The sequence below is a fragment of the Diplotaxodon limnothrissa genome, linkage group LG14 (assembly GCF_057381915.1).
Source record: "Diplotaxodon limnothrissa isolate DT_005_m linkage group LG14, D_limnothrissa_male_GT1.1, whole genome shotgun sequence".
NCBI lineage: Eukaryota > Metazoa > Chordata > Actinopteri > Cichliformes > Cichlidae > Diplotaxodon > Diplotaxodon limnothrissa.
In genome coordinates, this window is record NC_140609.1 from 34,181,171 (window position 1) to 34,198,227 (window position 17,057).

General features: G+C 41.0%; 1 protein-coding gene across 2 annotated transcripts; it reads left to right on the forward strand.

Annotated features, from left to right (window-relative positions):
- The first annotated feature begins 3,798 nt into the window (after nucleotides 1–3,798).
- Nucleotides 3,799–14,209, forward strand: nek3 (NIMA related kinase 3). Of its 2 annotated transcripts, none has more exons than XM_085370861.1 (13): nucleotides 3,799–3,930; nucleotides 4,263–4,356; nucleotides 4,468–4,565; nucleotides 4,648–4,731; nucleotides 8,572–8,639; nucleotides 8,721–8,807; nucleotides 12,505–12,559; nucleotides 12,629–12,838; nucleotides 13,035–13,149; nucleotides 13,287–13,454; nucleotides 13,542–13,661; nucleotides 13,756–13,873; nucleotides 14,091–14,209. In XM_085370861.1, the coding sequence occupies exons 1-13, from the start codon at nucleotides 3,799–3,801 to the stop codon at nucleotides 14,155–14,157; spliced, it is 1,416 nt and encodes a 471-aa protein (XP_085226987.1). In that variant the 3' UTR covers nucleotides 14,158–14,209. The 2 variants fall into 2 exon arrangements, with proteins under 2 accessions (XP_085226987.1, XP_085226988.1); XM_085370862.1 differs by having other exon boundaries at nucleotides 3,814–3,930; nucleotides 13,044–13,149; nucleotides 13,287–13,411; nucleotides 13,529–13,661.
- Nucleotides 14,210–17,057: the final 2,848 nt, after the last annotated feature.

Sequence of the window (17,057 nt, forward strand, 5' to 3'; positions counted from 1 at the left end):
GCTTCTTTGATGGCTGATAATTGGATTGAATTCATTCAATCCAATTCTGTTTGAACAGCTGAGTAGCTTACAGCTGTGGGTAATGAAACAATGGTTTGAAGATATTGTACTCATCATCTTTAATATTTCCTCCATGAAGTAGCTTATATCAATGAATATTTTAAAAAAAAAATGCTTGCTCCTTATAATTTGCTGTTTTTATTAAACAAAGCTGCTCAGAGCATTCATTTTGAAGATTTATTACTACTGTCCTAACTTTCTCATACTAATGCCACCTGGGCAATGCACTGTTGTTACAATATATTGCAGCGGTATTTCATGCCCTGCTTTTTTTCTTTTTAAATTTAAACACTACATATTACATCTTATGCAGGTTTATGGTTCCCTGATGGACTTAAACATTCACCTTCACTGACAATGGATTTCAAATTGTTCCCACGACCGAACATTTGATGGCTTTCAATATACTATAAGCTTCTCCTAGAAATTAAATTGGCAAGACATCAAGGTTTTTTTTTTTTGTTACAAAAGGTGTATTCCACTTATAATGTCAAACATAAAAAATTAAATGAAGCTTAAATTTCATGACAGAATTTCTCTTAAAATATATTACAGTGAAAGAAGGTCATCAATACAGGTTTTCTTTGTCATTTTTGTTCCTTGGCCTGTGTTTTTGTATTCTCTTTCAAGAACATGAAATGTAAATGTATTGCACTGTAGACTGTATTTCACTTTGATGTCCTCCATGATCCTGTCCATATATCATACAGCGCCTAAATCCTGAATTGAGAAACCTGTAAGCTAATTTTTAATTTTTATTGCCCCACAGCTGCTTCATGCCAGCCGTCCATCAATTATGAAGCAGCACAAATTAGATGAGTCACAGCATCTGATACGGTCTGATACCACAAACGCCTACAGCAAGGCCCTTCATATAGAATCAGCAAATACCTCGCAAATCAAACGTTTAATGTGATGTAAAATAGCTCTGTCAGAGAAAAACATAAACTTTTACAGTTTGGTCCTCTGGTGGCCAACAAACTTTGTATTTAAAGCATGTTTTTAGTTTTATTGGAGAAACACTATTCTGTGGAAGTAGATGAAATCACCAGCAAGAGGCTGAACTTCATCGGTTTTCTGATTTACCTTTAAATTCTGTAATGCAAAGTTAACAGCTTGTCATAAAGAGATAGCTCTTCCATGCTGCATATAGTCCCCCAACCATTTATCAGTATAGGCTCTACTGAGAGTTTGTCAGGGCTTCTTTCCAGACTAAATGAGACATCATTATATGTGCCAAAATAAGGGAAAATGTCCATCACATTTCCCCAAACAGCTTGTGCAGCATAATCCAGAAGCTGTAAGCAAACTGTCGGACCATAATTCGTAACTGTCTTTATTTTCCTCCTGAGGAGGATCAGCTATTTGCTAATAGGTGCAACCAGAGCGATACCAAAGAGGGGGAAGCATATCAGAAGGTAATGAAACAAATAATTTGTGGTTCTATGGTAAACGCAGAAGATGCTGTTTGGGGGATTCTGCTGATCATTAAAGCACAGCAGAGGTGTGTGCTCAACTTCCAACTCCTGAGCTACAAATGACACTTTCTTTCCTTGCACAATTTACACATTTACACACCAGTTCATTCATTGCCATCTGATATGGAAGTTAATTAGCAGACTCTCACATGGATGCTTAAGCTGGTGTGATGCTCTGTAGACTGATTTCAAAACGCTGTACTGGCAGGATCTTATATTTAGACTTTTATAGCTTATGTACATGAGTGTAAACAAGTAAAAATGATGGATTGCATTGTTTTTTATAAAGAATCTGACATCCGGTGGAATATCTCACAACTAACAAGGTTAATTAGAAACATGGCTGGGTGTAAAAATCATACAGACGTCAAGTCTTTTAGAAGTAAAGCTAGGAGGGGGGTGCTTCACCAGCCTGTGAATTCAGCGTAAGGAACAATGCAACAATGTGACTGTAATATTATCAAGTAGAAATGGGAAAATGGCAAATAATTCCTTATCTGTGGCACATAATATCATTAAAGGATTAAGAGAATCTGAAAAAAAAATCTCTGCAGGCGAATGCCAAAAACGCTCAAATAAATAAATAAATAATAATAAAAATCTTCACAGCTTCATATCCTGAGGCAGCACTACACTGAAGACTGACAGCTGCGCAGTGGATGCTATCCAATATCTACTGTCAATATTAATTGTATTTGGAATTACTGCCTCAAAGCAAAGAAGGTCCTGGGTTTGAATCCATCTTGCTGGGGTCTTTCTGTCTGGACTTTGCATGTTTTCCTCTCGTCTGTGATTCTGGCTTCCTTCTACAGCTCAAACCCACGCAAAGTGGAGAGGTCCCATTCAGCTTGCTACCACCTGGTACTGGGATGCAGTGACATAATGATAAATCACTATTGCCAAACGATTCCACCATTTTCAGCAACAGGTTTGCTTATTTCAGCAAGGCAATGCCAAATTACATTCTCCACATATAACAGCAGCATGTCTCTGTGGTGAAAGACTTCAAGTCTCAGCTGGCCTGCCTGCAGTCCAGACCCGTCACCCACTGTGATCATTTGATGCATAATGAAACAAAAAGATATGACACAAGCATGCCGTTGAACTGTTGAGAAACTGAAATAGGAAGAATAGGAAAAGATTTCACTTTCAAAACTAGAACACAACTGGCCACCGCAGCTCAGAGCCTTACTGCATGTTGTCAAAAGGAGGGATGATGTAACATAGTAGTAAACAGGCCCCTGTCCTCCCCAAATACCTACCTACCTTCAAATAAGCGTTTTCGTTAAAAAAAAAAAAAAAAAAAAAAAAGGGGGGGGGGGGGGGGGGGGGGCAAAGTCATGATTATTAACATTTAATGTGTTTTTGTAGTCATTTTTGTTGGTTGGTTGCCAGTTTTTTTGTATTGCATTTGCTAAGAAATGAAAAACAGGATCATTTATGGTGGACTTCCTTGCTTGAGGGGTTAAACTCAAAAACTTCAGTTACCTGATCAGAACTATTATATCAAACCAGTCGTTTCATTATGATGAATAGTGACAGTCCGTTTCATTTCCATTAATTCATTGTGGACCTCTTCTTCCATGTCATTACCCTGCACGCACACACATGTGTTTTACTTCAGCTTAATATGCTTGTGATTCACAAGTAAAGCTGTCTGCCTCACTATCAGTACCTAACTGGGTCCCAGCACTTTATTTGATTAATTAATTAATTAATTAATTAATATTTCCATGGAAGTCTATATGATGTCGAGGAAACAAGTGTTGGTATTCAAAGAGTTATTATTACATGGCTGTTCAGCTATTTACATCACTTTTTATTAGTTAAGAATATTTTTTCTCAAATACAAATATAATATAGAATCATAATACCATATAATACAAGGTTAAGAAAATGCATAATGTAAAATTTAAAAAAAACTACTGCTATATTTGTTACAATGCTTTTACAATATGACATATGAAACTATTAGTCTGTTTTCGAGGTTGTGTTCTGCCATCTAGCGGTCACGCTGGGTAGCACAGTGGCGCCTCGCCCTACGTCATATAATAATAAGGAAGTAGTGGCCAGATAAACCGCACTAGTCTAGGTGGAGGTTATTTTGGGACGGTATTCTTCTGTATGTATTGTAAAAAAAATCCCTGTACGATCACACGCGGCTTAAAAAAAGCAGTGATGTGAAGGGTCGGCTCCATCGGCTCATCCCGCTGTAGTTATTTCCCCCAGTGTGCTCTTTCTCTTTCCCTCTTTGTCTTTTATGTGGAGAAGATCGATGGAGAAATACTCACTTGTTAAAGTGATCGGTGAAGGCTCGTTTGGCCGGGCCGTGTTAGTGCGGTGTAAAAGCAGTCAGGAAAAATATGTGGTGAAGGAGATTCAGCTGCCAAAGGTATGTGCAAGGAAAGGAGGGAATGTCCTCACCTGTTTGGAGCAAACGGATCAGTCTGATTCAAATCTTCCCCCGAAACTGTGATGATTATAAAACATTCAAGTAAAATAAGACTTGTTGGAATTCCAGGCGTGATGTTGCAGCCTGGGGTCGGATATGGAAATTTTTTATTTTATTAGAGTTTAGTTTCGTTTTTTGCGCCTTGCTGATAACCTGCCAGATTGCTGCTTACACTGAGACATGGAAGCTGTTTGTTGTCAGCCTGCCTTTGTTTGTTTGTTTTGTTTCGCGCTGTATGGAATACAATCATGTTTGCATTTGCATTTTTATAGAATCAGTCCAAACTGGAGAATTCGAGGAGGGAAGCCATCCTGCTGTCCAGAATGAAACATCCTAATATTGTGGCTTTCAGGGAGGCATTCGAGGGTAATCGTACACACGAATATCACTCGCTTTAAAAGTCATTGCAAACCTTTATGAGCATACAGTTACGATTGTTTGGATTTCAAAATAGCATGTGTGATTGTGTTTGTTTAGCTGATGAACTCCTGTGGATTGTTATGGAGTACTGCAGCGGAGGAGATCTGCTCCAGAGGATTAAGCAACAGAAGTCAAACCAGTTCAGTGTTGATAATGTACGTCCTGACTTCCTGCACTCATGATCACAATTACCCTTCCCTACTTGTGTTTCATTGGGTTTTTAAATTCTTTTTTCAGATCTTGAAGTGGTTCGCTGAAATGTGCGCAGGTGCAAAGCATATCCATGATCAGCGAGTTCTGCACAGAGATCTGAAATCCAAGGTACAGTCACGTCTAGGTTTTCTAGCTTATGCATTTTACTTTGTTCAGGGTACATTAATGAATGTGTCTTCTGGTTCATTCAGGTCAAACCTGCCTTCAACATAGAGAGAAGAATCAGATTTCCTATGTTTGTTCTCTCAGTTCTCTCAGTTTGAACACTCATGTCACTCGGTAGCATTTACTGAACAAATTCAGCTCTGTAATTCCAGATTTCAGCTAAATTACATCTTAAAAAAAGGTATCCATGATCAGCATATTTTAGCCCAGTGTGTAAAAAATATGCAACAGACCTATAGACAGTGACTGTGCTTAGGAGTCACTGCACCTAGTCCTCCGATTACCACTTGGACCACTGTTACCTTCACCCTTCTCATCTTCTTGAGCTCTTCTCTGACCCCGTGCTACTTCTCTAGCTTCTTGTGTTCCTTCTTCCTGATTTTACTGCCATTTTGTCCGTCTGTATCTGGAAGTCCCACAGGATCTTAGCTCGCCCTAGGGGGCGTGTCTGATTTTGACCTCGGAACTTCCAGGCCATATTCGGCACAGATGTTTCTGTATACTATTCAATTTCAATTCAATTTTATTTATATAGCGCCAAATCACAACAAAAGTCGCCTCAAGGCGCTTCATAGATACAGAGAAAAACCCAACAATCATATGACCCCCTATGAGCAAGCACTTTGGCGACAGTGGGAAGGAAAAACTCCCTTTTAACAGGAAGAAACCTCCGGCAGAACCAGGCTCAGGGAGGGGCGGCCATCTGCTGCGACCGGTTGGGGTGAGAGAAGGAAGACAGGATAAAGACATGCTGTGGAAGAGAGACAGAGGTTAATAACAGATATGATTCAATGCAGAGAGGTCTATTAATCAGTGTTGGGTAAGTTACTTTAAAATAGTAACTTAGTTACATTACTAGTTACTTCTCTCAAAAGTAACTCAGTTACTTCAAGTTACTCGTTACTTTCAAAGTAACTAGTTACTAGGGAAAGTAACTTTGGTTTTACTCAGAATTCTCTTGTTAATGTGTTTCTTCCATAACTTTGCCAGTCTTCTAGCTTGCTTACTTGCCACAAGTGCACTGTGCCACCTACCAATAGAAAGGATATGATAACGTGCATATTTCCACGAGAGAAATCCCACGCCTGGACCGTCATTGACTGCTGCCATGATTCTAGCCTACGTCACAGAGTCATGTGCGCCTTTTACATCCAACACAAAAACTGCAGTCGTAGTGCTTTCGATTGTACTCAGAACTCAGAAATTCTGCCTTCTGAATAGGAAGATGTAGGTAACACCAGACTGCAGATGAGCTGCATACAGGGCTGGACTGGGAAAGAAAATTGGCCCGGGTATTTTAACTAGAGACCGGCCCACCATTATAGGAAAAATCATAAAGCCTTTGAATGAAAACAAACACTGTTGTGACAGTGATGTACACTGTTTTGATGGTATATATGCATCAATCTATCAATCGTTTGTTGTAAGATTCATATAATTATTTTTTAAAAGCTAGACATTTTAAATGAGAATAAGAAAGAAAAGTATTTCTTTGTGCCCCCCATTCCCTGTTAATGCCCTACATGCCCCCTTGGCCACACTTTGCTAGATCCGCACCTGCACAGTTACCAGCTGTCAGCTACCTAAAAAAGGATCCTGGGGTTATTTGTCTCTCAGAAACAGTTCATAACTTCCCTTCAACTCATTCATGTCACCTAAAAGGTAAACCTGTTTCTCCATCACCTGCTCAGCTCTGATGATCCAGTAAGGACATCTCCTGGTTTCATCTTCATGTTTCCCTCTCACCAGATAACCAAACCATATCATGACCAGCAGCTTTTTTTTTACAGCTGTGGCTCCAGCAAACATCAGCTGATACTAGAAATTAATATTAAATAAATTCTAACAGCAGCTGATCAAGCTTAAACGTGCTGCTGTTGTTTAGCGCGACATCCGCTGGTTTCCTCTTTCGGCGCAAAGTGGGCGATAAACAAACAAGAGAGCCGATCAGCTGATCATTGATCAGTTTTCATGACTGAAGTAGAAACGGGAGAGGGAGGGGGGAGAATGAGAGAAGAAGAGGCAGCTGTGCAGCGTAAAGACACAGAATAACTCCAGCTTTGTGCCTTTTTCATTGTAGCTGAATTACGGGACAAACTGTTCCTTTTCACCTCAATAAGAAACGCGTAATATTTTCTCTGAATACCAGACGGGACGGCTGGCAACTCTAATAACTTATGAACAAAATAAGGTTCAACATCATTAACTTCATAGCACCACCCAGCTGTGTAGAAACTCCGTCATGCTAGCTAGCACGCAGTACGGAAAAAGTCAGAATAACGAAAATAAACTCCACCTAAGCTTGGTTTATATCTGACCCAGAGAGACTGCAGGTCATAACTTCTTACCTGAAGTTCAGTTCACACTTGGACCGGCGGCCGCCTCGGGTCTCTTTTCCTTCTGCGTCCCTTTTCCTTCATCCACCTGCTGCCTCCACCACTTGCTAATGTTACTGAATCTGTGGAAACTCCGCGATGCCACCACACGAAGTAACGAGTAACGACCCTATCTAAATCCCAGTAACGAGTAACGCGTTCCTGATTTTGGCATAATAACTAGTTACCGTGCTCGTTACCACAATAATAACGTAGTTACTGTAACGCGTTACTTAATAACGCGTTAGTCCCAACACTGCTATTAATACATAGTGAGTGAGAAAGGTGACTGGAAAGGAAAAACTCAATGCATCATGGGAATCCCCCGGCAGCCTACATCTATTGCAGCAGGCTACTAGCATCTTGCACCCTGCTGTTATGTGCTGGATTGTCTCAGAGGCATCTTTACACAGCCTGCACCTGGGGTCTTGCCTGGTGTGATAGACCCCAGCCTCTATGGATCTTGTGCTCAGAGCTTGTTCCTGTGCTGCCATGATTAGTGCCTCTGTGCTGCTTTCAGTCCAGCTTTGTTCAGCCACTTGTAGGACTTCTCGATGTCAGCCACTTCCTCTATCTGCCTCTGGTACATACCGTGCAGGGGCCTATCCTTCCATGGTGGTTCCTCTTCTTCCTCCTTTTCTTGGGTTTCTGCTGCCTGGTATTCACTGAGCACGCGGTGAGTTGGGGCCATCTTCCTGATGTATTTGTGGATGTTCATTGTCTCATCCTGGATTGTGGTACTGACACTAACCATTCCCCGGCCTCCTTCCTTCCGCTTAGCGTATAGCCTCAGGGTGCTGGACTTGGGGTGAATCCTCCATGCATGGTGGGGAGCTTCCTGGTTTTGATGTCAGTGGCTTCTATCTTCTCCTTTGGCCAGGTACCTGCTCACGGGCGGAGCGTAGGTGTTGATAGCCCGGATCTTGTTCTTATTGTTCAGCTGATTTCTCAGGACTTGCCTGACTCTCTGCGGGTACTTCATGGTTGCAGCTTTCCTAGCAGCCTCTTCATGGATAAACATTTGCCTGTGGGATCCCCAGATACTTGTAGCTGTCCTCTATGTCTGCAGTGTTGCCATCTGGTAGTGTGATTCCCTCAATTCTGACTACCTTCCCAGTCTTTGTTACCATCTGAGTACACTTCTCCAGCCCGAATGACATTCCAATGTCATTGCTGTATATCCCGGTGGTGTGGATCAGTGAATTTCATGTCAGGCAAGCACAATTGAATCCAAATTGGAATCATTTTGCTTGGTTGTGTGTTGAATGAAATGAACAAAAATGAAACTGCTGATCCAGATCAGAAACATTACAACCCATCTATGTGATATAATCTCATTTTGCCATAATTGGCTGTACTTATAGCTTGTGTCATGTTAAATCATCACTTATCTTTCATCCTCACCCAGAACATTTTCCTGACCGATAATGGGACAGTCAAGCTTGGAGACTTTGGCTCAGCCTGTATTTTGAACAGGTAAAGAACCTGATGCTGTTCAGCTTTTTAAAGTTAATGTTGAGTTTGTCGATTTTAAATTTGATTGTAAATTTGTTCCAGCTCGAAGGCTTACGCTCATGCATATGTTGGAACTCCGTATTATGTGGCACCAGAAATCTGGGACAATAAGCCGTACAACAATAAGAGGTATGCTACTGTGAGCGTTCGGCTGGATCCTCCGGTTTATATTAAACAATATAAAGATGAAATTATGTTTCTTCTCCATAGATCAGTGTCTGTGCTTAGAAAATGTGTGCCATTGTAACAAGAAATGTTAAAAGCAGAAATGTAAATATACACTCACCAACCACTTCATTAGGTACAGCTTGCTATGACTGGGTTAAAACCCCTTTTACCCTCAGAACTGCTTTAATTCAATAGGAGGGTGGAGGGTTTCTCAAAGTTTTTGTCCATATTAACATTATAGCAACACAGTTGCTGCAGATTTGCCAACTGAACACCTGTGCTGCAAATCTCCTGCTCAGCGTGCTGCTGAACAGGAGATTAGCATGTTTTCATGCTGCTCATGCCAGATTCAGATCATGCCATCCAAATGTGGCAGCAGAAATTGAGACTTGTAAGACCGCACAATATTTTCCTAATCTACAGTGGGGCAAAAAAGTATTTAGTCAGCCACCGATTGTGCAAGTTCCCCCACTTAAAATGATGACAGAGGTCAGTAATTTGCACCAGAGGTACACTTCAACTGTGAGAGACAGAATGTGAAAAAAAAAATCCATGAATTCACATGGTAGGATTTGTAAAGAATTTATTCGTAAATCAAGGTGGAAAATAAGTATTTGGTCACCTCAAACATGGAAAATCTCTGGCTCTCACAGACCTGTAACGTCTTCTGTAAGACGCTTTTCTGTCCCCCACTCGTTACCTGTATGAATGGCACCTGTTTGAACTCATCATCTGTATAAAAGACACCTGTCCACAGCCTCAAACAGTCAGACTCCAAACTCCGCCATGGCCAAGACCAAAGAGCTTTCGAAGGACACCAGGAAAAGTATTGTAGACCTGCACCAGACTGGGAAGAGTGAATCTACAATAGGCAAGCAGCTTGGTGTGAAAAAATCAACTGTGGGAGCAATCATCAGAAAATGGAAGACATACAAGACCACTGATAATCTCCCACGATCTGGGGCTCCACGCAAGATCTCATCCCATGGGGTCAAAATGATCATGAGAACGGTGAGCAAAGATCCCAGAACCACACGGGGGGACCTGGTGAATGACCTGCAGAGAGCTGGGACCAAAGTAACAAAGGTCACCATCAGTAACACACTACAACGGCAGGGAATCAAATCCCGCAGTGCCAGACGTGTTCGGCTGCTGAAGCCAGTGCATGTCCAGGCCCGTCTGAAGTTTGCCAGAGAGCACATGGATGATACAGCAGAGGATTGGGAGAATGTCATGTGGTCAGATGAAACCAAAGTAGAACTTTTTGGTATAAACTCAACTCGTCGTGTTTGGAGGAAGAAGAATACTGAGTTGCATCCCAAGAACACCATACCTACTGTGAAGCATGGGGGTGGAAACATCATGCTATGGGGCTGTTTTTCTGCCAAGGGGACAGGACGACTGACCCGTGTTAAGGACAGAATGAATGGGGCCATGTATCGTGAGATTTTGAGCCAAAACCTCCTTCCATCAGTGAGAACTTTGAAGATGAAACGAGGCTGGGTCTTCCAACATGACAATGATCCAAAACACACCGCCCGGGCAACAAAGGAGTGGCTCCGTAAGAAGCATTTGAAAGTCCTGGAGTGGCCTAGCCAGTCTCCAGACCTCAACCCCATAGAAAATCTGTGGCGGGAGTTGAAAGTCCGTGTTGCTCGGCGACAGCCCCAAAACATCACTGCTCTCGAGAAGATCTGCATGGAGGAATGGGCCAAAATACCAGCTACTGTGTGTGCAAACCTGGTAAAGACCTATAGTAAACGTTTGACCTCTGTTATTGCCAACAAAGGTTATGTTACAAAGTATTGAGTTGTATTTTTGTTATTGACCAAATACTTATTTTCCACCCTAATTTATGAATAAATTCTTTACAAATCCTACCATGTGGATTCATGGATTTTTTTTTCACATTCTGTCTCTCACAGTTGAAGTGTACCTCTGGTGCAAATTACTGACCTCTGTCATCATTTTAGGTGGGAGAACTTGCACAGTCGGTGGCTGACTAAATACTTTTTTGCCCCACTGTATGTTGTTCAATTTTGGTGTGAATTGTGGCCTCGGTTTCCTGTTTTTTGCTGACAAGAGTGGCACTCGGTGTATTTATTCTCCTGCTGTGGCGCAGCATTTTCATGTTCAACATTTTGCACGTTCAGAGATCCTGTTCAGCATACTTTGGTTGTAGTAAGTGATTATTTGATTTACTGTTGCCTTCCTATCAGCTCAAAGCAGTCTGGCCATTCTCCTCTGACCTCTGGCATCAATAAGTCATTCTGACCCAAGGAAATTATGCTTGCTAGATATTTTCTCTTTTTTCTGACTATTCTCTGTAAACCCAGAGGTAGTTGTGTCAGAAAAATCCCAGCAGATCAGCAGTTTTTAAAATATACAGTATAGTCTGTCTGGCGCTAACGTGCCACATTTACATTTAAATCTCCTTTCTTCCCCATTTTGATTCCCGTTTTCAGCAGGCCGTCATGTACCCACTAAAATAGCCGGTGAGTGTATGAATTGACTAAAATGTGCTAACAAGAGTTTCTGGGCATGTTTTCTACATGAATAAAATTTGTGAATACGGATTAATAGTAACTAGATCGATGAGAAAAGAAACAGGAACCTATGCTAGAATAGTCTACAGTTGTGTGCAAAAATTGTTGGCAGTGCTGTCACTGCCCATACTAAATTTTTATTTGTTTGCCAATAAAAATGTTTTGAATCTCACAGAACCCTTGTGTTATTCACAATATCAAAAAAAACATGTAAAAATAATCTAAAGAAAATCTGAAAAATCAACTTTGTGCCATGACTGTACATACAAATAATACATCTGTTTAACCAACTGTGTGGTTTTTATTTTTAAAAAGGGACATGCCAGAACCAAATCTGGTCAAACTATGGTGACAGTAGAGCACCTGCAGAGTGTGTGTACATATTTGTGCGTTTATGCGGAATTACTGTATGTGATAATTATAGTTCATTGGAATGCCTACAGTAGTTATTGAAAGTATGTGTGAAATCTGCACTACAAAAATATCCAGAGATCTTAAAGGACTTGGATCACCAAGTGCTAGCCCTCAAGTGGCCCTCGAGTCTGCCGCTGCACATTTCATTCAGCCACACTTCATGTCGTGTTACGATAGAGCAGGGCAGAATGATACCAAGGGATCATCTCTTTTCAAACCCAACTCTTCTGTTCTTGCCATCATAGCCGACTGAACATTCCTAACACTGACGTATACAGCTAGCATCAAGCACTGTAACACTCACTTGAGTAATACATGAATAACAACTATGTACCAGAACAAAAAGTGACTGAATAAAATGAAGAAATAGCAACATAAAATACTGTCATCCTCTGTAGAGAGACAGTGCAAAGACTAACTAAAAGTTAAGTCATATTCTGGCTTCTTAAAGTGGGACTAAGTCATTAAAACTTTGAGAACCCCCGGCTTAAAGTCTCTCTGCAGGCTTTTTTTCCCTGACAGCATACATTTACATGTTATTTTCAGTCTCTGATTTAGTTTGAGTTCTCTGACTAAAGGGGCTCAGCAGTGATTGTGTAACTCATGCATGGGTTAACCAGTTCTCTCTGACTCTGCCAGTACATGATGAAATGTCTGGTGTGAATGAATAACCATTTCTCCCTTTGTGTGTTCTGCAGTGATGTGTGGTCTCTAGGCTGCGTCCTGTACGAGCTCTGCACCCTGCGACACCCGGTACTCCCTCCTCCACACTTCATGCACAGTGTGGTTTGTTGTGTCTTCACGCTTTTCTCCTGTGTCCAGTTCCAGGCATCCAGCTGGAAGAGTCTGATTCTTAAGGTGTGCCGGGGTGCATACCCTCCCCTCCCCAGTCATCTTCCTTATGAGTTGCAGTACTTGGTCAAGCAGATGTTCAAGACAAACCCGAAAGACAGACCGTCCCTGCACACCATCCTGACCTCTCACAGGGTTTCTAAACTCTTGCGTACACACCTGCCCTCCCAGGGAAAATCAGTATGTTGAACCTGATTTTAGGGCTGCACATTCATCACAGTCACTTGCTGTTTTGACCTAATGGTAGCATGAGAATTTAAACTCTTACGCAACTTTGCCAGCTGTGGTAATCCAATGTGGACCCTTTGTTTGTTCAGATGGCCGCAGAGCTCGTGCTGTGCATTTGATTCAGGGCGGTGTTTTGAATCTTTTACAGGCCTCAGAGAGGGAGGAGCAGGCGAGGCATACAGGTCGATGGAACAGAGAGGAGGGAAAGAATGTGGCTCGTCTTCTGGGAGAGAAGAGTTTAATAAAAACATCAACATCTGAAGGTGGAGTCAAAGCTAACAATGTTATGTTGAAGAAAATGATCTACTGTTGCACTGCTGGCAGGGTTACATTACTGAATTTGTTCTTAAGACTGTATGGTTTGTCATCAAAATATGTCCTAAATAACCCTTTAAATCAGGTATGGACTTATCAAAAAGCTGCTTCGAAAACAGAGACCCCGCCCCTCGAAAGCAGTGGTCTACTGAGCCATCAGACACCGTGCTGCAGGTGTTAGCTAATGCCAGTCTGGTTTCATCTGACAGCGTGACATCAACTGGCTGGACCTTCACAAGTTCTACTCATGAAGGTATGGTAGCAGCAGAATTTCATTTCCTGAAAGGTGCAAAAATAAGCGGCGGAGACTGAAATGCCAAACCAAAGCATTCTGTTGCAGGGGAGCCAGAGGACAGCAGGCAGAGAAGACGATGGGAAAGGAATCCTCCTGAGAGGCTTCTGAGTCTGCTGGAGAAGGCTCAGCTGAGCAAAGCCTCCAGCACCTTCATAATAAACAGAGGTCTGCTGATCTGTGAGCAGACTCTTATCTCAATATAAGCTGTAGATAGCCCAACTGAAATCTTTAATGTGTTCATCATTGTGGTGTTGTTCAGGTGAAGACCCTCTGTTGGGACCACTCTCCCATCCTCAGGGTGATGACACGGATGGGCCCGAACAAGAGCTGGTTATAGACGAGGACCGACTGCAGCCACGCTCTGATGATGAAGACACGTAAGTAACCCTGACATATTGTTGTTTAATATCCCAGCATTAATGCAGAGCATATTAGATGATGTTGTACAGCATCTGGACATAAAGGGAAATAGTTACAGCAGTGTTTTAATTGATTTTAATGTGAACAGGGTGAGAAAAAGACTGAAATGGGAAGGATACTGAATGAAAGTATAGTTCTTAAATTGTGTTGACTTTGTTGGTCCTCTCACTGCAGGGACTTTGAAGAGGAATCTCCATGTGACTGGATGGATGAAGCTGAGAAAATATTTTTGGAACACTAAGACCTTTTTTCCTTCTGAGCCTGTAAAAAAGGAAAGGTTAACTTTTAAATGCTGCAACAACACACTAAAATTTTAACTGTGTTTATTTTTCAGCTTGCTGTCAGAAAACCTTGTGCACATAAAGATGTTTAGAAGTTTTGTGTGCTCTGTTTAATAAGTTGTGTTCGCCTCAGGTTAGCAGTGATAAACATTCCTTGCAATTTGAGGCCACTGGGAAGCTTCTGTTTGGCTTGTTCGGAAAACAGGAAATATTAGAGTCAGAAAGGTTATGTCTCCATGCAGTCGCACCAATTTGAGCCCGCCTGCACCTTTTGAAGTCTGTTTCTTTTGCGATATCAAAAGCAGACTAAACATCTTGTTGCTGTTATATGGCTTTTATTCTTGTGACTAAACAAACCACATATCTGGTATTTTCAGCTGCTTTGTTGTTTTTTCATTTTCTAGTGAGTGCTTACAGGGCCCATCCTTCCTGCACTCTATTTGATTTATGTACCACTAGGTGGAGTTGGAATCCCTTTGGGATCCCATTGTGTGGAATGGGAAACGCTATCGTGTGGTTCAGATCAGGGTAATTAAAGTTTGGTAAAATAAACTAAAAACTAAAATTAGATGTGAAAAAATGTGTTTAGGTAACAAAATAAGATTAAAAACCAGACTTATGGGAAAAGAAAAAAATAACTGAAATGGTTTTGTGAACTTAGAAGACTAACCAGAATAAAATAAAATATGGGAAAATATGTAGAAAATAGCTTTAGTTTCAGACTTTCTTTGTTTGGTAAAATTTGTTATCAGTTCCCCTGATGAGGCTTTGATGGACTTGTCTATTGAGATTTTGTATTCTTATAAGATGTCTGTCAACTGCTTTCATAAAGGGTTTTTTTTTTAATCCCCGTGCTGATTTTCCTCAGTTTACCTCTGACATATGCACTCCATACAATAATACTACTTATCTTAACACTGACCCAAAAAAAAGAAGCAATTTTCAAACAAAACAAAACCCGAACTGAAACAAGCAAACCCACTCTGGATACTAAATCTAAACTGAAGTGAAAACAAAAAGTCAAAAATGAAATAAAAATAAAAACGAATTAGAAAATACAAAATGATAACCATTGTTTCAGATGCGATTAAGCTTCTAATTAGCAGTGGCAGTGAAATAAATCAGTGAGTCCCCATGCTGCATAAAGACGTTATAAATACAAAGGAGCAAGTGGAACATGTTACTGTATTTGGTTTGCCAAATGAGAAGCCTGACGGAATAGGACCAGACAATAGAACAGCCACATGTTTGGCTACAGACAGACTTAACCCAAGCCTTGCCCATTACAGTTTGGGCTGAGCAGGATAGGGATACTACAGCCCGTTGAGTCAACAAAACCACAATGATTCACCAACAGTCACACCAGAGCTGGATTATCCAGCTGCTAAAGTTCTTTCAGTAACTTAGAACTCCTAGTGGCTGACATGAGCGCTCCATGGTATCTTTTACCAGATATCTGCCCACGATGTGTTTCACTGAGGAAGCTCAACCCTTATCACGAGGGCACAATGAATCCCCTCTCCAGTGCTCACAGTTCATCCCCCCCCCCCCTGCTTTTTAGAAATAGAAAAAAAAGCACCTCCATAGCATAGATGTGCATGTTTGGAAAAGATACATGTAATGTGATGTATCATAGCAGAGCTGCAACTTCATCATGGTCTGTGTCCTGCAGATAGAAGGGTCTCCCACCACTGGCCATGATGAACCGGGAAGTGTCTTTATGTATTGGTCTTATAAACTGAGGGGTTGGAGGTGTATGAATTTGTCTAAAAGAGTTTATACTGGCTGTTTGAACTTCTGCCACCTCTGAGAATTTAGGATTAACAGTAATAGCTATAAATATAATATAAGTATTTCCTTATGAACATCCAATATGAGTACAAAGACTGAACTCAGACTGAAACTCAGAGGTTTGCAGCAAATGATCACTTGCTTAGTTTCAGTTTACTTCAGTTTACTGAAACTAAGGTGAGCAAACCTATGACTTCCAGTTAATCTCACATGAGTGATATCACAAAGACAGAGGATGCACGAAGATCAGTGACTAACTAGAAATCAGTCAAGAGGGGAAGCAAAGTTGCAGGAATACTAAGGAGGTGAAGTAAATGTACCGCTCAGTAGTGCAGCAGTGGTAATGCACATAAAGTAAAATTTACAACCAGTGAATTACATGTACAATATTGCTTGGAAAAACATATCTGGAAAATTGAGCTTTGCTATAAGCAAACAAAACTTTCTTCAGTGGAAATAAAAAACATGTTTGGCAGGAACCTGGCCAGGCCTCACACAGGGAAATAATAGCCCAGTTAGTCAAGTATGGACGTGAGGGGAGCAATAATACAGGCATTCATTCAAGGTGTTGGCTAGATCAGAGATTGCATCTTAAATCATGTCTTTTAAAAAAATATCCACAAAGATATCCACAAAAATATCCGAGCCTGATTATGATCAAGTGCAAGCTGCCAATACCACACAAGAGGTTTTAAGGAAGAAGAAAAAAAGTGAAATTGGGCAAGTATCTTGCCTAACTTCCATACATATCAGATTATTATTATTCAGTATTTAAAAGAGGAAGGTAGACTAACACAGGCCCTGAAGCAAGAAATAATGTCTGGGGAAAAGGAGGAACAGCCTTCAAGAAATATGTGAAACACTGCAAAAGGATATAAACAATCCCGAAAAATGTTCACGTTTGAACAATGAAAAGAGCACCTACTTTTGCAGCAACGAGATATGATTCTCTACACTGCATTGAATCACTTGTAAGTTACTGCAGTCTCTTTTCTCATGCCATGTAAGTGTGTCCTCTACCTGCTGTATTCAAATTTCCTTATAAATTATTTCATTTTTTAAAAGTTTC

What these genes read in the sequence shown, in the direction of transcription:
- nek3 (XM_085370861.1), top strand. Translation starts at nt 3,799, where the DNA reads ATGTGGAGAAGATCGATGGAGAAATACTCACTTGTTAAAGTGATCGGT. An exon ending in ACAGAGATCTGAAATCCAAG is followed by an intron (nt 4,732 to 8,571) that starts GTACAGTCACGT and finishes ATCCTCACCCAG; the next exon opens with AACATTTTCCTGACCGATAA. An exon ending in TGCCCTCCCAGGGAAAATCA is followed by an intron (nt 12,839 to 13,034) that starts GTATGTTGAACC and finishes AATCTTTTACAG; the next exon opens with GCCTCAGAGAGGGAGGAGCA.